Source organism: Brienomyrus brachyistius, chromosome 13, assembly GCF_023856365.1.
Source record: "Brienomyrus brachyistius isolate T26 chromosome 13, BBRACH_0.4, whole genome shotgun sequence".
Taxonomy (NCBI): domain Eukaryota; kingdom Metazoa; phylum Chordata; class Actinopteri; order Osteoglossiformes; family Mormyridae; genus Brienomyrus; species Brienomyrus brachyistius.
In genome coordinates, this window is record NC_064545.1 from 15,287,685 (window position 1) to 15,307,072 (window position 19,388).

The 19,388-nt window shown below is 47.6% G+C and overlaps 2 protein-coding genes across 4 annotated transcripts; both read left to right on the forward strand.

Annotated features, from left to right (window-relative positions):
* The first annotated feature begins 270 nt into the window (after positions 1 to 270).
* On the forward strand, positions 271 to 12,614 carry ticrr (TopBP1-interacting, checkpoint, and replication regulator). 3 transcript variants are annotated; one of them, XM_048973415.1, is made up of 23 exons: positions 271 to 1,312; positions 1,587 to 1,869; positions 1,993 to 2,222; positions 3,291 to 3,531; positions 3,975 to 4,119; positions 4,206 to 4,342; positions 5,290 to 5,496; positions 5,603 to 5,748; positions 5,831 to 5,931; positions 6,210 to 6,294; positions 6,744 to 6,826; positions 6,909 to 7,121; positions 7,234 to 7,321; positions 7,419 to 7,482; positions 7,723 to 7,860; positions 7,953 to 8,043; positions 8,383 to 8,441; positions 8,524 to 8,649; positions 8,733 to 8,881; positions 9,399 to 11,556; positions 11,661 to 11,693; positions 11,866 to 11,970; positions 12,094 to 12,614. In XM_048973415.1, the coding sequence occupies exons 1-23, from the start codon at positions 644 to 646 to the stop codon at positions 12,174 to 12,176; spliced, it is 5,634 nt and encodes a 1,877-aa protein (XP_048829372.1). In that variant the 5' UTR covers positions 271 to 643; the 3' UTR covers positions 12,177 to 12,614. The 3 variants fall into 3 exon arrangements, with proteins under 3 accessions (XP_048829372.1, XP_048829373.1, XP_048829374.1); XM_048973416.1 differs by having other exon boundaries at positions 7,422 to 7,482; XM_048973417.1 differs by lacking the exon at positions 11,661 to 11,693.
* Positions 12,615 to 13,287: 673 nt separating this feature from the next.
* On the forward strand, positions 13,288 to 17,736 carry LOC125706652 (zinc transporter ZIP1-like). Its single transcript, XM_048973418.1, has 4 exons — positions 13,288 to 13,655; positions 15,222 to 15,352; positions 15,581 to 15,871; positions 16,224 to 17,736. Exons 1-4 carry the CDS (start codon positions 13,541 to 13,543, stop codon positions 16,575 to 16,577), a joined length of 891 nt encoding a protein of 296 aa, XP_048829375.1. The 5' UTR covers positions 13,288 to 13,540; the 3' UTR covers positions 16,578 to 17,736.
* Positions 17,737 to 19,388: the final 1,652 nt, after the last annotated feature.

Here is a 19,388-nt window from a genome sequence, read left to right on the forward strand (position 1 = left end):
CATATGCGTTAAAAAAAAAAAAACACGCCAACAACTTTATTCAAATCGCCTTTTACACCACCAATAACAGACACGCGCCCCGCTGAATCGCTTTAAATTTTAAACGTTGGGAAGAAATGTCAATCAATATTCACCGGCCAATAGCACTATTGCGTTGCTGCCAAAGCTGTACCTACCATCACATCGGTATAGCTCTGTCGATCCAATCACAGAGCAGAACACAAAGAAAACCAGCTCTTTTGCCATCGAGTTGCATTTGACGAATGGGCATGTCCGGTCTTGCAGATGACAGCCAATCGCAGCAAAGAGGCATTGCCGAATTATGTGAGGAGCGCGAAGAGTTTGAAGGAAGAGGCGAGCAAAATGGCGAAAGAGAAATAAAGTGTATAAGGCGGTAGAAAACAATTTCGAATCATTTTAATTATAGAATATCTCATTAACTATGTATGAAATATAGAGAGATACAACTGCGTATCGCAGTCTGCCATTCGCTAGCTATTCAACAAAGTTTTAAAGAAGCTACTGACGTTATGCAAGATTAATTATCGTTACTCAGCTATTCGGCTAGATGTAAGTTTCCGATCAGCCGCCGGATATAACTAAAGATCGCGGCGTTTAGCTAGTCTTAGTTGGCTCGACAGCCATGGTTTCCCATAATGTCGTGTTTGCAATCGATGTTAACCGGTTCGGCGGCTCTGCGCCGGACCTCGGCCCTGTCAAGCAGCGCCTTTTGCAGCACGGAGTGCTAAGGCTTCTGATTTACCTCGGCAGCAGGTTCGGATTTGACAAGGTGCGGTGGGGCTACAAGTTTTTCCACTCGCTGGGAGGGCGAGGCGTCAACGTGTCCAGGGGCTCCGATTTTAAGGAGCTGAGAGACAAGGCGTTTGAAGAGTTTGAGGGGGAGGTAGAGAGTAAGCTAGCGGGGAGCTGCAGGAGTAACACGTCCCGTGATACCAGGGGATACCTGCACTGGGCTGGGTCCGTCCAGACGGCTTTGAAGGAGACCTTGCTGGACTTCCAATGGGACAGGCCGGATATAACATCTCCGACAAAGTTGGCATTACGACCGCGGTTGAAGCGATCCTGTAAAAATGTTTCCCTGGACGATGATCTGTCCGTCAGGAGTAAGAATGTGCTGTTTGTTATTTCGGAATGTCCCCGGTCTGAATGTGACCTGGAGGGCTTCGTGCCCGATCGTAAAGCCGAGTCCTTCAGAGAGCTGTCCGACCTTATGCTGCCCAAGGGTCTGCGTGACATGATGGTCCAAAGTCAAGTTGCTCTGCACTGGATTGATTCCAGTCCTTATTCTCAGGTAAGCCTTGTCACCGTATTAACCAGTTTACTAACTTTGGGTTTAACTGACATGACAAAGCCTGTCAGTGGCAGCTTGGATGACTCTCATCATATGCAGTGTGCTGAATATGGCTGGTAAGGGAAAGCCACACTTCACCCGAGGTTTCATTATTGGCAAAAGAGATGTCTTGGATATTTGGGAGTGTTAAATAATTTAGCCAAAAGTGTTTGCAGACTAAATAAGGCGCTATATTATGCTGCGTCATGTGACAGCTGCACCTCTCCCGGTCTAGGCCCTGAGTGCCATAGACTGCTGTGGCTACGACGTGTTCTCTGCAGCACTGGACCAAGTTGGTGGCAGGGTGCTGCCTTTGGCTGCTTTGCTCTTGCTGTCCAGCCCAGAGGTGTGGACTGGTGAGGAGCAGAGGCTGGGCACGAAGGCAGGAGCATCCCACCAGCATGCACTGGCAAATGGTACCTTTCCTTTTGACTCTGGCATGGGCTTCCTCCTGTCCTCCCAGCAACGTTTCCGCATGGCCTTCCCTGTCCAGGAGGGCCTTCTTCAGTGGGGGCAAGGTGAGCAGGCTGCTTTGTCGAGGAATCTATAAAAACTCGGACTTTGTGAAGAAATACATTTTGAATCCATATATTTTCTCACATAGTAGTTTTTTTTGTGATTTTCTTTACAAATGTGTCCAGAAACATGCAGTGTTACCATGGAGCCAGTGTCCACCGGACTACACCAGCTCTCCAGTGGTGTGATCATAACCTTGAAGGGTGTCCTGTGGGACTGGAGCTCAGATCTATGCCCTGCCAGTTCTTCATCCTGCTGGGTGCTTCAGAGGCAGCAGGGCACTGCAGGAGACAGCCAAGATGGGGTGTCCTTCCTGAACCTTCTGAGGGAGCTTTTTGCCCACACTCTTCCCATGGTAACATTTCCTCATCCCTGCTATACAGTACCGTAAGAAATATATACACAGTAGAAAGTTTTCAGTTATCTCAGAAGCATATTAAGCAAATTATATGAGATTTTAAAGAAAATGTGTAAAATCCTGTCATTATGTACTGAAAGCTTCAGGGTCCTTGTTTCCCTGTAAATGCGTAGATATTAATCTATTTAATCACTGTAAAAACAGCTAAAGTACGGTAAAGGAATGCACATTCTTAGTAGGGTTGCGCAATATCATTGCATGATATTATTGCATTAAGTGCACAGATCATTGGGGTTTAGATAACGGCTGTAAAAATTGGTTCAGGTACCGACTTTTCTGTACTATCCTGGCATTTACTAAAATATTAATGAGTGGTATACTGTGACATCCAAAAGTCTGTATAAATTCAGCATATCCTTATGTTTAATAAACGTGTAGGACCGTTTATTAAACCTGAACCAATTTTTACACCCGTTATCTAAACCCTGATTATCTTTGCTTATGCGCATTTATATTTGAGGGGTACTACCAACCTGCTTACCATATAGTACTGAAAAGCCCACGTCCACACAAAGCCCTGTAATCTTACTGCATTTGTCAGCACTGATTTGTGTGTGTTGACACAACCCCTATTAACACCAACTTATTTGATACACTTTGTTGGTAGATAACAATTGCTGTTCGGCCATTAGTTTATTTCAGGTAAATTTCATCTCCTTTTTTTTTGGTCCTATAGACACTGCATTATTCAGAGTAAATATTTCAAATAATTATGTGACGTTGTGCAGGCCATACTCTTAGCCATTTATAGAGTTGAAGCCCACAGTAAGTGTATTTTGCCATGGGCTATCTCTGTCTCAATTTCTATTTCCATTGATAACCAAAAGTTAATCCTGTAAACTTGTGGATGAATGATTGCATATCCTTTCACCTAATATGACTGGCAATGCCATTATAATTAATAATAATCTTACTGCTGCTTTTGACAACTGCCTGAATCCTTTTTTTCTGGCCAGTCTACACTGGATTAGCATATACTGATTCTGATTCTAATCTGTTTTCCAGTTTGCCGAGGTCAGCGAGGCAGGGACAACCCACACTGCAGTCCTTTCCGCGCTGTCACCCTCCACTGCCCTGTTGACTTTAATCCAGCCCCAGACAGCCCACCTGGAGGACGTTCTGTCTTCGGGCCTCATGTCTGCGGAGAGCGGCCCTCCTGCCTCCGACCTGCCTGACATTGTCAGTAGCGTTCTGAATGTCGTGTATGACATCATGGAGAGCGACGATGAGGAGGCGGGTCATGCTGGTGAGAGCTTCTCATGGTCACATTGTTAGAAACAGTCATCACTCAATATGCATCTTTTCATATTGAAGCTTTCATATTGGTTTCTTTACAGGTGAGTTTTACAAAGTGGTTCTTAAGTGTAAGTTAACAAGCGATCAGTGTAAAATGAATGCCGTTGATCTTTTTTTACCTTGATAAACAGTTTAATCATCCACGTTATTAATGTTGTACCACTTCCACTGATTTTGCGTAACACAACTTTGCTTTAAAGTTATTTGTATCTGTCTAACCATTCCGAAGAGCAGGACTATATAAGTTTGATTCTCCGTATAGTTTTAGAAACAGCTGGCAATCAGAGGTCAGTGGATATGGTTTAATCGAGTGACCAGGCGCTGGTTTGACTTGTCCTTTGATCTTCGTGGGTAGCCTGCTAGCTGCGTATCTGACTGAGGTGTGCTGTCCAGTTACAGCTGCCGGTCTCCGTTTTCCTGATTGGGTCCAGCAGGAGCTCAGCCAGCGGTCCTGCCCACTCTCTTCAGGGCTGGTCGAAGCCTGGTTTCCTTATTCTGATTGGGCGGGTGTCAGCTCCCACCTAATGGAGTCCATGAGGTACAGTGCCTGCCGGTCCACTGCGCCCCAGTGATGCATTTCAGGTGTGCCGGTCTGTGACAGTGACAGAGACTCCTCCCCTCTAGCCTCCTCCACGCTGTGCCTGAGGGAGTAGAGATGAACTGCGACGATGCTGGTGCCCAGCTGGATCTGACCCAGTCACTGTCAGAGCTCTACCAGGGAACCACGACCGGGGCTCCTGCCCAGCAGAGGGCAAAGAAAAGTGAGTGTGTGGGGGGTGTCCTTGCAGTTTGCCGCCCCCTAGCTGCACGTCCCCCAAGCCGGACTTAGGAGTTTATATAGGGGCCCAACGTGATGAGGAAGGCAGTGACAAGAGGAATTAGAACGTACATTAACACGTTAATGGACAAGCACAATCGACCAGGACGGCATGTACAGCAACACCAGCAGGCATAGTTAGTAGTAATAGGTCTTCAGTCAAGGTTTAAAGACCGAGACCTATTCTGCATCCCAAACTTGAGCTGGAAAACGGTTCCAATACATAGGGGCCCGATAGCAGAAGGCTTTACCACCAGCTGTTTGTTTATATGTGCAATGACCAGGAAGCCTGCATTCTGAGATCTGAGTGGTCAATGCGGGTTGTAAACGTGCAGTTCTGTTAGGCAAGCAGGTGCTAGACCTCTGAGCGCCTTTTATGTAAGAAGGAGAACCATGAAATAGGGGTGGGTGATCTGAATATTTTACATCATCAATGTTGAAGACGTCCACGATCTACTTTTTGTGTGAATTGTATGAGATCGTGACCTTTTTTGTCTTCTCACTCATGTTTCCGAAATTAATGTGCTGCGTTCACAAACCAACAGAATGAGTTCAGTCTAGGTGGCTGTTATAAAGATTGAGATGATTTCTTTTGGGAAGGTTGCCCACCCCTACTTTGAGGTCAACCTTGAACTTAGCAGAAGTCATGGCAGGGAACCTGAAGCAGGTGTTATGTGTCAGACTTCCTGCTTCTGGTGTTGTTGAAGCTGCAGGATTTTGTATGTGCTGCGCAGTACTTAGCTGGGAGCACACAATGCAGATTAATACAGCATTGCAGTATTGTAATCTACTGTCTACAGAAGCGTCTATGATTGGCAGGTTATTCCTTGCTGGGGAGCCCAGCCCTCTCACTGCTTTCTGCCGGTTCACTTGCCTTCTCTGCTGTAACAGGGGGTGCCCAGCGCACACCGGTGAGGCAGAAGATGAAGACCATGATGAAGACCATGAGTCGCTCCCTGCAGATGCTGAATGTGGCGCGGCTCAACGTGAAGGCCCAGAAGAGCCAAGCAGAGGAGGTTTCGGGGAGCGAGCGGGGCCCTGAAATGCACAGGAAGAAGCGTTCTGGAGACAGGGCCAAGGCACACTCCAGTGCTCCCTGTAGGTCTAGCTCCAGTCTGCTGGAGATGGTTACTGAGAGGAGTTCCATGAAGCCGTGAGTGTCAGTCTTGTCACCTGACACTTCTCCTTTTATGTCCATTTTCAGACTTCAGTAGTGAAGAGGAGCTTTTAAGCCATCTCAGACTGAGTTACCAGGAAGCCCTGAGTAAGCTAGACCTTCCCATAGTCTCTGAGGTCCATCGTATGTTTGGCCTCGTAAAGACATTCCTGAAGGGGACCCAGGACCTCGAGGTGAGCTGACTGTTGCGGTGAAGATGCTGACTGATGGATGTGGATGTGTTCTGTTGTGTAACACCTTCGTGTGCACCGGCAGGGGTGTTCCTCACTCTTCATCCAGAAGAACCTGTTGAAGGCCAGCAGAGCCATCAGGCAGCACTACGAGACGGCCCCTGATGCCAACAGCAAAGTCAGAGAGTGGGTGTCCTCTGTTGCCTATAGTGTGTCCTGCCTCTGAAACCCTCTTTATAATTATAAATTATTTTGCTCTATAAACAGCTCTTTAACACGTTTTTGCATGCTGGTTCAGGTTAATTGGAGTGGAGTAATGATGATTTTTACTGACGCTTGGTCCCCTGGCTGAGCTGATAGGCCATTGTCTCCCATTAGCCTCTGATTGCATTCTCATCTCTGCGTATCCTAATGGGACGTGCGTGTTTGTGCTGCTGACGGTCCGACTGATGACTTTGTCACAGGTGCCAGCTGCAGACTGTGCTGAGACTGGAGCTTTGTAAGTGTTTGGCTCCAGAGGATGAGAGTCTGGACCAGACTGTGGAGGAGGTAAGATTATCAGCAAAGCCTGTAGGGGGCTGGAAGCGTGAGCAGCTTGAGAGTTTGGGGTGCTGCTGTATACATGCTGTAGCCAACAAAATATAAGAACCCACATAAAGACTAGTTTTATGCCATTCAGTGCTGGGGCTGGTGTGTGGCTGTGTCTGTTAGCAGTTTGTGCCCATGCTCTCTTGTATGTTTGCGTGTATCTTAGGAAGAAAACTAATGAATTTCTGCATACCTATGTTTATGGTTATACAATAGCGAATAAAGTGTCATGGTTTAATAGGGCAGTCGGTCTTGCCGCACTGCAGTTTAGAGAGTGTTGGGTGAACTCTAAGGTCAGTTTCATTTCATCAGTTAACTCTGCCTTTCAAGCAAGACCAGTAATGTTCGTTTGTCCTTTCTTTTTGTTACGTAAATAAGGGCACTCAGTAGCGGATGTATTTCTCTTTAAGGTGGCTGGCATGCTTCGAATTATCTCCTTAACGAAAGACCCCATCTATCTCTCAAAGTTCCTCGAAGATGACATCCTTCCTGCGTATGTGACCCTTCTTCACGTAAAACGTGTCTGGTCCCGTCCACCGCCATGTTCCCCTAATGAAGGCCATGTCCTCCCCCAGCTACCTCGCGGACATCCCCAGGACTTTGGCTGATGTCTATCACAGCCTTGGCACTCGGCTGCCAGAGGCTCTGACCGCCGCTCTGCCATCGGATTTCCTCAGCGACGAGTCCCTGGTGCGGGAGAGCGTGTCGTCGGCCGCCTCCCAGGATGTGGCTCCGGACGTCGGCCAGCGGCTGGAGGATCTGCGGGAGCGCTCTGCCAAGAAGAGGAAGTGCGTTCCCTCAGTGTCCTGCTGCTGACTCGCATTGCATGAAACTCTGTCACATGAGCGTGTTTCCTCATGCATTTCTGACCCAGTGAATCTTCCTGTCCGCTCCCTGCAGGAGCGGAAAGCTCCTCCGCAATCGGAGCACGAGCGATGCTGCCCCCTGTTCGCGCCAGATCGAGATGCCTCGGAAGTCTCTCAGAGTGGTGGGTATCGAAATGGGCGAGATCAAGAGAGTCCTGAGTCTCTCCTCACTGTCTCGGTGGCCCCATGCCTTACTCATGTTGGGTGCCCGTCTCCCAGCAGGCCAAGCCGCAGCCCCACACCATCTCTGCCCCAGAGGAGCCTCCCAAGCAAGTGGTGCAAGGTAAACCAGGAGCAGAGTTGCAGCATAGTTCCTATTTCCCCGTTAGAACAGTGTTTCCCAGCCCAGTCCTCGGAGACCCACAGATGGTCCATGTTTTTGCTCCCTGCCAAACAGTCCTCATTTTCACTCCAGGAGCTGAGAGGGGATGCACTGTGGACTGTCTGCAGGTCCCTGCGAACTGGACTGGGAAACGCTGCATTAGAGGCATTGTCAGTCAGTCAGTTTCCTCTTCCTCTGTAGAAGTTACGAAGGTCAGAAGAAACCTGTTCAATCAGGAAGTGGCCTCCCCTCAAAAGAAAGTCAGGCTGCCTCGCAGTCGATCTGTGTCGGCCGTGGAAGACTCGCAACGCAAGCGGCTGCAGTCAAAAGGTGGAGCCGGTAAGGATCCTCTAGAGGGAGTCAGGTTTTCAGGGATCCATGCGGAGCCCGGCCACAGCGCTGTATGACTGCAGCTTGGTCTGCCATTTCAGATCGCCACACCCTGCTGACCAAGAAGGTAACTGAGACCCCACTCCACAAGCAGGTGCCAAACCGGCTTCTGCAAAGGCAGCTGGCTGGCAGGTCCGTATCTTCGATAGCATCTCTCACATAGGTTTTCATGAGCAGCTGTCTCTAGAGCAGGGGTAGGGAACCTGATCCATGGAGAGCCAGTGTGGGTGCGGGTTTTTGGGATGGCCTCTCAGTCAGCCAATAATAAAGCAGCAATTCTCAGCTCCACTCCTTGGAATCCACTGTTATTGGCTGACTGAGAGGCCATCCCAAAAACCCACACCGGCTCTCCATGGATCAGGTTCCCTACCCCTGCTCTAGAGACAGCTGCCCAAACGATCCCGTTCTGTAGCGTGCGTCCATGTCTGTCAATGGTCCTAACCCTTACTTCTGATTGGCGGCTGCCCTCAGGAAGTCTGACCCGTCGGATGTCTGTGTGGTGGAAGAGTCTCCGCTCAAACACCAGTGTGGTATGTCTTGAAAAATGTTTTAAAAATTAAGAAATATAATGCATCCAAGCATGCTGGTAAGTCCCCTGCTCTCCTGTGACAGACCTGAGGAGGAGTCCAAGGATTAAGAGCCTGTCCTTCACCCGAAGACATTCCTTCTACTCCAGCTCCCAGAGCAGCTCCAGGAGCATTGAGCGGGTGCTGTCGTCCTCCCAGCCCCGCACCTCAGGTGGATAGGACTGAGGCTTGGCTGCGTGGCTTGAAGCTGGGTCTCTCGGCCTCTGTGATCATGCTCAGTTACTGTGTCTGCAGGTGAGATCAGCATCGGGGCCATCCAGTCCCCCCTGCGGCTGCTCTTTGGAGAGGCCCAGTCCCCCCACCGTCCCCGCTCATTGAGACACGGCACCGTGAGCAGTTCCCGGGATCCCCGGCAAGGCACGGTCGACTCGGACGTGTTTGAGGTAAAGGTCTGCAATACGATATTATGCGGTAGAGGGAACAGCTGGCCGATAGATCCATCCTTCAAACAGTCCTAGTCGATCACAGCCATCATACTGTCACCTTCATGCTGCTGCGTCGATTATCATGCTTCACTCTTCACCGTCAAATCACTAGCTAACTTGCATTAGTATATATTTTTTGCATTGCGAAGAAAAGCAATGCAATGCCCCCCCCCGCTCTCCGTTAAGTTCTGGGAGTTTCCTGCAAATTGACAGCTGCTCCCTGACATGGATGATATGAGTAATACTCATTGTCCTGGAAATCTGTCATTCTGCTGTTCTGGAGGGGAAAGTTAGATGGCAAGGAGTTATACCACCCCCACCCCACCCAGGTAGAAAATTTTACTGCCTGCACCCCTATTCAAAGCGCAGCTCTCACTGTAGAAAAGTCTGGATACCCATGATTCACGGGGTCTCCAAGTTCTGCCAGTTTTGCCAACCCAACAAAGCAATTTTTTTTCTTTTTTTATTTTGGTAGAATGTCAAGAGGACACCCAGGCGGACACCCCGTAAACGAAGAAGGTCTGCCAGTGGGGGCGCGACTCCTGAAAGATGGCCTCGAGCCCTTTGTGGGAGGAGCCCTGAGCAGGGGTCTGTTGTGAGGGAGGTTGGAATGGTGCTGAGGGGGAGCCCGTTTCGAGCGCCAGTGCAAGCCCCTCCTCATAAAAAGAGTCCCACCCGTGTGAACTTCAAAACGCCATTGAAGCAGCCATTAAATTCCCCGTCACAGGGATGCTTGTCTGGGACGCCAGTCCACGGTGTTGTCAGGTCACCGTCACCACGCAAGGTCACAGTTTGGGGTAGAGGTGATACACAGAAGGTTCTGAATTCCCCTTGCGTCTCTGTCCGACGGTCTTCGCGGTTGTCAAAAACACCCTCTAAGACTGGGGAGCTGAGCATGTGTGGTCTCTTTAAGACCCCTGAGAAGCTCAGTTTGGGGGGTGGCCAGTCTTCTCCCAGAGTCATCCCTAAACTGAACACTCCTGAAAACATGGAAGAAACTCCTCAGAAATCCACACCGCTGAGGTCTTCAGAACGGCTGTTTAGGAAACTGAACTCCACTGGAACAGATGTCTTAGTGTCCTCAGGAACACCTCAGAAACTACACTACTCTGTTCACTCCTCCCCACCAATGCCCACCCTGCGTTCTCCTCAGAAGGGTCTGGGATCTTCCACCCAAGCACTCACACGCTCTAGGTCAAGTCAGGTCACCTGTACCTCACCGCCACTGTCGGGTCAGCCTCTCAGGACGAGCAGCAGAACCCCCCGGAAGACCCACGCTACCCCCAGGAAGGTGCACTTCACACCAGAGGCTTGTGAAACTGTGTTAGGCTGCCCTGCTGATGCTCCACTCCTGGGGAGTGCCTCCCCATCTCCATTTAAGAACGGGACCAAGGGCAGGAGGCTATGCCGAAGCCGGGCAAAGCTGGACATGAGCTCACAGGCCTGTGGGAATTTAACTCCACCCGAGGATATTCGGCATACTGGGTCTAGGGATCCAGTCAGCATGGTGAGCTCCAGCAATGTAAAGGAAGATCTGGATTGTACAATGCAGCCAGATACCTCCCAGCGGTCGCATGGTGACACCGATCTTTCCCAGGCCAGTCTGGCTACCACTGAGAACGAAAGTAGCATTGACATCACAGAAGCCACAGTGGTGAAAACTCAACTGTCTAGTGGCATCAAGATGAACATCTCTTTCACCAAGAAGCCCCCCAATGTAGGAGAAGTGTTCCCATTTGCGGCCAAACCGTCAAAGTCCTCAACACCTGTGCCAGGGAGGGACTATGGGTTCCGCAGCACACCAGATCGCCAGCAGAGGGCAGCAGCAGCCAGACATGCAAGTTCTGACACTGGGCCCCAGCTCTCTAGCCCAGGCTCCTCGCAGAGTTCTTGCAACTCCAACATCCTCACCTATCATGTAGAGCTGGAAATGCAGGGTTCTGGCCTGCCCAAGCTCAAGTTCAGGCGGACAGACTCCCTCTGCAGGGGGGACGTAGTAACTGAAGGTGACCTGAAGGGGGTGTCCCAAAGTCTGGCACACATAAAAGCCCAGAGAATGGAGAGCCCACTCCATCGTTGCTCCAAAGTTGGTGGCCATGCTTCGCCATCTTTCTGTACCCATGGAACTCCCGCCAAGAGCACCCCAGGGAAGGGCGGGGTTCAGACCTACATATGCCAGTCCTGCACCCCCACGAGGCAGCCTGCAGGAACCCCATCGCCCTCTACAGTGGGGGACCCCACAGCTTGGACGCCGTCCCCCCAGAGTAGGGGGCGCTCCACTCCCGACGGCCTGAACAGCTGGCCCCGCAAGAAAAGAGCATGCCTTGGAGTGGCTGGGGCCAAGGAGACACGTTTCCTGGGCGGATGCCACCCGCTGGAGGAGATGGGTGATCTGGAGCTGGATGGAATTAGCCGTCTGCCAGAGCTGGACGATTGTGTGGAAACTGATATGCTAGCACCTGGCTGGACTCTTGGATCTGCTTTAAAGGGGAAACGTGCTGCAGAATCCCGCATGCCCATGTCTGGGGAGGGCACGGACTGTGGAGTACCACCTGCGGATAAGAACAGGGACACCGAATCACTGGGGTGCGATAAAGGCCCATGGCTCACAGAGGAGGACCCTGTCCTTACAGGTATGCTGCTGGTGGTTCTTTATAGGTTACGTAGCTCTAGCTGCACTTAGCTTAGTTGACACTTAGATTACAAATATATAGCTGTCAATTTGTCTCACTTCTAAGTCAATTTGGACAAAAGCATCTATTGAATAAATGTAAGTCGTTCTGAGAGCATCAGTTGAGTGGGTTTCGGTGAACATTTTTCAGCCTTACCACATGGCATTAGAGGACAGTGGGCTGACGTGTGACAACCTGCCAACTGTTACCTTTGCTGAACACTGATCCAATGCATTTGCGAGTAGTGACTGGCTGCCTGTCCCTCTGTAGTAACCACCCCCAGCTCCAAGGGCAGGAAGCCGGTGACAGCCAGTGGCATTCTGGCTCTAACTCATTCCCCGATGCTCTACCGCTCTGAAGATCGGCGCTCCAGAGGTCAGTGCCACCACCGAGCATTAACAGTGGGGCTTTCTGTCCCTCAGAGCTCCCACCTCACTTAAATTAAATGAAAATGCAGATAGACATGTACACTAAGCTTCTCTGTGCTTCCCCTGGCAGGAGGTGCTGATGTGTCTCCTTTCAACCTCGTTAGCCAGAAGCCACCCCCGAGGAGGACCTACAGCAGGAAGAGGCTATTGTGAACATGTCCAAATCAGCCCTGTTGGATTATTAAAGCCTGTTTTCCACTGATAGTCTGGTGACAGTATCTGATAAAGAAGGAATCTTGCTGGCTAAGTGCTTTCATCTGAAGTAATCAAATATAGCCAAGAAATTGTGCGGTACAATGTTGGTCTTATGCACAAGAACCAAAGAAGTATTTGAAAGATGTGAACAAGTATATATTTTTACTTTCTCAGTGCTATTTATTTATACATTTTTACTTCTTTTAAGATGTTTATGTCCGTGTTGTAAATAAAAGTATGTAGTGAGTTGTATAGGTTTTAAAATCTTGTCCTTTCTATATTTATTTGTTTGCTTTAAGTACATACTTTGCTTTCTTTAATCTTTTAAAAAAGGTTGCATTGTATTTATATTAAATACAATTAAATTCCTAATTAAAGCAATTTTTTTCCTTAGTACTAACATTTGCATGAGTGTTTATTTTTGAACTTGCTAGTTTGTGTGTCTCAACTGATTTTGCCTTTTTTTGGGAAAACATGGCTGGGCAACTTGTTAGAACAGTGACTAGTTCATATGACATGTCAAATATTTATTCAATTTTAAAAGTAGATTATATAGGCCTATACAATTTAGAAATTTTTGATGCCTGCAGTAAAGGATTACAATTACCAAAATTGTGTCAGTAGGCCTAATTAAGTGTCCCGATAATTGTAATAACTTTATTTTAATTGTAACTTGGAAAGCACCTAAATATCAGTTTATTACTTCTGTTTTCTTGATTGCTAGGCCTATATATTCACAGCATATAGTTGACATTCAGTAATATAATCTAAAGTAAATTGTCCTTATTACGCCTTTTCCGGTCATACAATGTGTTTAATTGGTTCTGGCGTAGGAAACGTGTATTTCCCATCATTCCAATATAAAGGGAATTTTTTTACTATTAAAATTTATTACTTGTAGTTTCATACATTGTAGAAGGTCGTCGATCCCCACGTGAAACACTTAAAGTCGGCATGTGGATATTCTGCGAGCGTGTGGCTGGGAGCGCTCGCGTGAGTGTGTATGTGTGTGAGTGCGGCCCTGTGTGTGAGCGCTTTTATTTTCGCTTTGACGTTTCCGATGCCGTTGTGTCTGAATCACCGTCACATGCGCCGAAGTCAGGCGCCTGCGGACACACGGAAACGCGAACCCCGGCCGAACATCTCCGACGGCTTAGAAACAACTGCCAGCCCGTCATATGGACTGCAAACGTGGATGTCTTACACCCACTTTAATTAGAATCTTAAACCATGTAGTTCTGCTTCACTTTAATCCGGGAAATGCCGAGAGTCAAGCGGTTTGATGAACTGTATGGCTGGCAGTGATTTATTTTCCGCTTAATATGGAATATCTGCTACAAGTGAAGCTGGGCGCCCTTGCGGGCTTGTTATTCTTTACCGTCTTGTTCGGCTCTGTCCCGGCCCGCTTGCGATGGTTCCGGACCGCAAGCGGAACAGGTGAGTGAGCGGGGAAGCCCGCCCATAGCCGTTTATTTGGCGAAGTCACGTACTGATCAGATGCATACATAGTGAAAAAATATAACTATGATATTCTGTTTATTAGCTATTATTTGTCACCCTGTTTGAGAACCTTTCCGTACAATGATGGACGTGGTTACGCTGGGCAGAGTATCGGCAGCGGATCGTCTGCACCCCCCCCCCCCAGCAGAGAAGGACCAGATTTAACCAATCAGGACAAAAGCGTATAAAAAATGGTTTGATGGATGAATAGTGATTTAATAGGATGGTCCCGGATACTCCAATATAATTTTGCGCTAATCAAGGTATATAATTGGCTTTTATGCTTGTAAACATCAAGGTCAAAATGACAAGGTAGCTTTAGGCACTGAGTAATTTATAAGCTCTCCAAAAGTTACCCTGACATTTTTCCACAGTGCAGAATCAGTTGTCACTTACGCATGCAAAAGAAACGGACAATGCTCTGATGGAAAGTTTGCTTTTGTTATCGAACTGTACTGGTACTGTACTGACTCACGGGGAATCGTGGGGAATCACAATGTCAGCACGTTTCAGAGCCCATGTGACCGGCCAGTTTTCACTTCTTCATACCTGTGCAAGCTGTGGCAGGGAAGCACAGCGTGGCCTGCAGGGTTAGGGTTAGCGTCTGTTTTCAGACCAGTCCGGCCAGCAAAGAGCTACCAGAAAGCTGATAGTGTGTCTAAGATATGCCAGCTGTTGAGCACTGTTACCCTACTGAACTACTGACTAGTAATGGCACACAACGTTATCTCAGATTATCTCATATTAACTTCAGTATTAACTGAATAGAGCAGTTGGGTGTAATAATCCAAAGCTTGGGAGTTAATGGGTACTTGAAGGAACCATACAAACTGCAGCCGAGTCTTTAGAGTTAGTTACAGGCTAGTTACAGGCCTCCCTCTGCGACGTTCCAGATCTTCCTGCCTTGCAAGCATTGTGCCTCATTTTTACTGGGGAGCTTTCAGTTCATTAGCATTTTTAAAGTTATTTTAAGGCAGATATTGAACATTTTTATAAGTAGAAGAGCAACACATCGTAGTTTCTTTGACCTGCTTATATTAACAGCGTAGCTATCGAAATTTCCATACTGACGTTTCATTCTTCCAGTCTGCTGGGTCCTACTCACTGGCTTTTCAGTCCATTGTCTTAAAGACCCAGCCTGCTGCACAGGGCGTGCGCCGCATAAGATCCACCCCCGGTAGCCTGCAGGTCACCCTGACAGCAGAGGTAGATCCATCTTCTTACTCAGCTGCGAGGCAGCGTTTCTGGTGCTGTGAGAGGAGGCCTGGTGCCCAGCCTGAGTTTGTGGTTCCTCACGCTCTTGCCCTCCTTTGTCTATTTTATCGTTATACATGACGTCTCACCCGCTGCGTCGGTGCATGTCTTTGTAAATATGCATCCCTGGATAGTGACATATAGCTATGTGAATTCACTAAAAGTGATAATCCGGTAATAATCGTCTTAATAATGAGCGTGAGTCATCTTGCCCAGACTGACCCAGAGGTGAATAATTTGCACCTTCAGAAATCCATGGAGCTGTGCTTAGCTTAATGAGCTGTTTGGCGGGAGGTGTGTTTTTGGCGACCTGCTTCTTGGACGTCATCCCAGACTTCTTATCAGACATCGGGCAGGAGCTACAGTCCCAGAGGTTAGAGGTGAGGCTGCTGTCCACACGGATTTCCAATCGACGTCTTAGATACTCTCTTCATTAACTTCCTCTCTCATTATGTTTGCTCTCTGTTGCTTTTAACTTCAGTCACTTACAGCTGGAAGATTTATTCCTGAATTATAATGACAACCATGCTCCATTAAACGGCTACTCTAATTTCACAAGTCTCCCGCATAATTACTTTCTTAACTCCTGACCTGATTCCTTTGAACAGACGGATTTCCCCCTGCCGGAATTCATTATGGCGTGCGGATTCTTTCTGGTGCTGATCCTGGAAAAGATCGTCCTGCATTTCACAGGCCACAAAACTGATGAGCACAGCCCACTACTGCCCCCTGGTGGCCACGGACATGGCACAGCCGGCCACCTGCAGGGTGCCCCCCCCCACACCCACATGGACGCACAGGCGCACTCCTCCTTCCGCTCCTTCATGCTGTTCCTCTCCTTATCGCTGCACTCTATCTTTGAGGGTCTGGCCATTGGCTTGCAGACTTTAGACTCCAAGGTAGGAGCACTTAAGATGCTTAAGCTTCTCTCAGCAGGCCTGCGGGCTCAAAACTCCTTATACTTCCTGAAATGGTAGTTGTGCACCTTAACCCTGTCCATCTCGGACATGTCACTGTAAATCAGGTCTTTGCACTTATGTGTAATAACTTTATTGTTTCAGGTTAACAAATATGCAGATTTTTGTCATCATCTTGTCCTGATATCCTCAGGGATTTAAGTGATCTTCCATTTAACTGATGTTTGACCATCGGGAAACACATTTCCAGTTTCCACATTTGCACCCCAGTTGTCATTGTGCTTAGATGAAAATTGTCCCTTTGCAACGTCTAAGACAGGGTTTGTCTCTTAAGGTAATGGAGATCTGCATAGCCATCGTTCTTCACAAAAGCATCATCGTCTTCAGCCTCTCACTGAAGCTGGTCCAGAGTGCCGTGAAGCCGCTGTGGGTGTCGGCCTACGTGGGCATGTTCGCCTTGATGTCGCCGCTGGGAATCGTCGTGGGCATCGCCGTGATGGAGTCGCACCTCTCTTCAGGGGCTCTGATCCAGGCCGTCCTTGAGGGTTTGGCAGCTGGATCCTTCATCTACATAACTTTCCTGGAGATCCTGCCCCATGAGCTCAACTCTCCCGAGAGACAGCTACCCAAAGTGATTTTTATTCTCCTGGGCTTCAGCATCATGACTGGACTGGCGTTCCTGGACTGAGAGTGACCTCAAGCGGTACTTTAATATGTGGTTGGTGTAACCTGTCTGTTATTTTAAAGAGAGTCACTAACATTGGCCTGGCGTCGTTTGCGTCACCCAGGCCCCTTCTCTCTGGTATTTTTCCCTGTCATGGGATTTTCTTGCACAAAATGTGCAAAATTGAATTGTGGTAATAATTGTGGTTACAAAACCATGACAACTAAAGGAAGTTGACCGGACTAATTATTAATTGTTATATTCAGAACAATGGTGTTCTGTAAATTTTATTTATCTGTTAAGTGGTTCTTATGTAAAATTATGCCAGACTAGGTGATAAGGTGTTTTATAAAGGTTTTTAGAAAGTTTAACTATTTGATACTTAGTTTTTGCGATTACATCACACTGACATTTTTGCCATTATCACCCAAATACCGGTATGGTCCGGTTAATAGCCGTTTTTTTCCCTCAAAATATGTCTGGGAAAAAACTTTCTCCGCAGTACATTTCTCACACATTTAGAGGCACCGCACAGGGAACAGGTGAGGAAGACCACCCCCTCTCCGAACGAGCAGGTGCTTCGCCAATCCACCGCTGATGTCAGGAAGACACTCTGCAGAGTCAGCTTGTGGAAGACGGCGAGGTTTGAGCTGGACCAGCTGGACCCCCCGCGGTTTGTCTGTCGCCCAATTCGAGCCGCAGGTGATGCCATATCCACTGCCCTCCAGCTCAGCCTCTCACAGTTCAGCATTCAGCACGATCATCGTGCAAAGGCCAGTATTGGAGGTGAACCTGCTGGGTTGAAGCCCCCCCCTCCGTAACTGGATCCTGGACTTTCTGACTGACAGACCTCAGCCTGTCTCCATAGGATGCAGCACTGGATGTACTGACAATAAGGATCTTTTGAGTCTTGAGTCTACTAGACAATTGGGTTAGTTCAGTGTAAAATATACTAGCCAGGAAACATTTTCACTATGTAATTTTCAAGTATAGATAGCAACCAAAGGTCATAACATTCTCCAATAATAAACTACCATGTAAAAAATATTTTTAGTATATAATTTATTAATTTCCATAATTCCCGCATTTACTCAGTAACTAATGAACTTACACTCTTCCTTGAATGAATGTAACATCCTCTTCATTTTCCTGGTCATCTGCCCAAACCAAAAGGCCCTTCTCTTCCTCTTTCATCCAGTTTCTCCTCTACTTGCTCTTACACGGTTTTTATATAATAAGTCAATTGCTTCCTTGGGTTAAAGATGCTTGCATAGGCTGCTCTATGGTTATTAGGTAATCCAGTGTTTTACTTGTAAGACTGGCCCACCAGTCTCTGATTATTCATTTAATTGCACTGAAACTTTAAAAAATAATATAGATTCAGTAACTCACTTGCATTATACTCTATTACTAATCAAAACTGTTTAATAAGGTCTGCGTGGGGCATGTGTTGTTTATCAGTCTACCTTTCGTTAAGTAGGCCAATTAAATTTGGTTTCTTCTGCTTGTGAAATGCACTGTCTCGTGTCATTGTGTTTACTGGAGAAACTGGCATTAAATATGTGATTTCACTCCCTGTTGTATTACTGGGTCCCAGTTAACCAAAAATGGACATGGTGAGGCAAAACCACAAGATTCTGAAAAGGCTGATTGATGTGATTGAATTCTTGGATTGACAGGAGCTGGCATTTAGGGGACTGCGACACAGTGAGAGTGAAAACTAGAGAGTTTACAGGTGTGATTTCCCCCTACGACGATGTTCTAGTTTTTGTTGGTAATAGATATGAAGCTGAATCATTGAACTTCTGGCCAAGAGATTTTTTTGGATGTCTGTGGATGTGCAGGACACGTGTGGAACCCAGTATTGGACTTTGAGAAGTATTTTGGATGTATCTTTGCTCAGTGGGGTGTACCCCATCCATCCATCCATACATCCATCCATAACCGCTTGTCCTATTTAGGGTCACGGGGGGTCCGGAGCCTATCCTGGAGGAAGGCAGGGAACAACCCAGGATGGGGTGGCAACTCATTGCATGTGTATAGCCCACTCATACTTTATTCAAGTCACTCCATTAAATATCTCAGAAAAGGGTGTGACTGCTGAAAACCGTTCAAATGTTGTGTCTAGAGTTTGCTTCACTAAAAATTTTGGTCAGCAGCCGCTGCTGGTATGTTTTATTCTTGTATGTATTAGAGACTGGCTCGTGCCCATTGCTTCCGGGACAGACTCTGGACCCCCCGCGACCCAGTAGGATAAGCGGTTTGGAGAATGGATGGATGGATGTATTAGGGATGCACCGAGTACAGGTACCTTTCTGATACTCACCGATACCAATTAGGGCTGTGTGATGTCTAAAAAAATAATATGGCACATTTTAACTTGCATCTTTTGGGATAAGCATTGTATAAGGGCTTCCCAAAAATGTGTCAATAGCTCACTGACCACGGTGACTGAACATGCACAAGATTTATCATCTGACGTTTTCTCTCTCCGTCCTCATGCTTGCCGTGCATTTGGTTGATTTGAAGTGTTACTGCTTGTGGCCTTTTCGTCAAGCTCTTTCTTACAGTATGCGTGGTCTTTAGATGTTTCATTGGGATACTAGAGCTGTATGAACCTGATTTCATACCTCCAAAGATTTGTTTTTCTGTTTTCATTATCTCCACATTGCACATATTTTGTCCATTTATGTTGTTCGTTAATGATATCGCTGATGTCATTATGTGGTATGTTATAATCGATACTTTATTAATCCCTGTAGGGAAATCGTCTCCCACAACTTGCTCTTTTTCATAGAGTAAGTTGTCTGCGAAGGGCTGCCACCCGTAGCGGCG

Coding starts and splice junctions, on each gene's coding strand:
- ticrr (XM_048973415.1), top strand. CDS start 644: ATGGTTTCCCATAATGTCGTGTTTGCAATCGATGTTAACCGGTTCGGC. Junction 5,497..5,602: donor GGCACACTCCAGTGCTCCCT/GTAGGTCTAGCT, acceptor GTCCATTTTCAG/ACTTCAGTAGTGAAGAGGAG. Junction 7,322..7,418: donor CTCGGAAGTCTCTCAGAGTG/GTGGGTATCGAA, acceptor CCCGTCTCCCAG/CAGGCCAAGCCGCAGCCCCA.
- LOC125706652 (XM_048973418.1), top strand. CDS start 13,541: ATGGAATATCTGCTACAAGTGAAGCTGGGCGCCCTTGCGGGCTTGTTA. Junction 15,353..15,580: donor TACAGTCCCAGAGGTTAGAG/GTGAGGCTGCTG, acceptor TCCTTTGAACAG/ACGGATTTCCCCCTGCCGGA. Junction 15,872..16,223: donor TGCAGACTTTAGACTCCAAG/GTAGGAGCACTT, acceptor TTGTCTCTTAAG/GTAATGGAGATCTGCATAGC.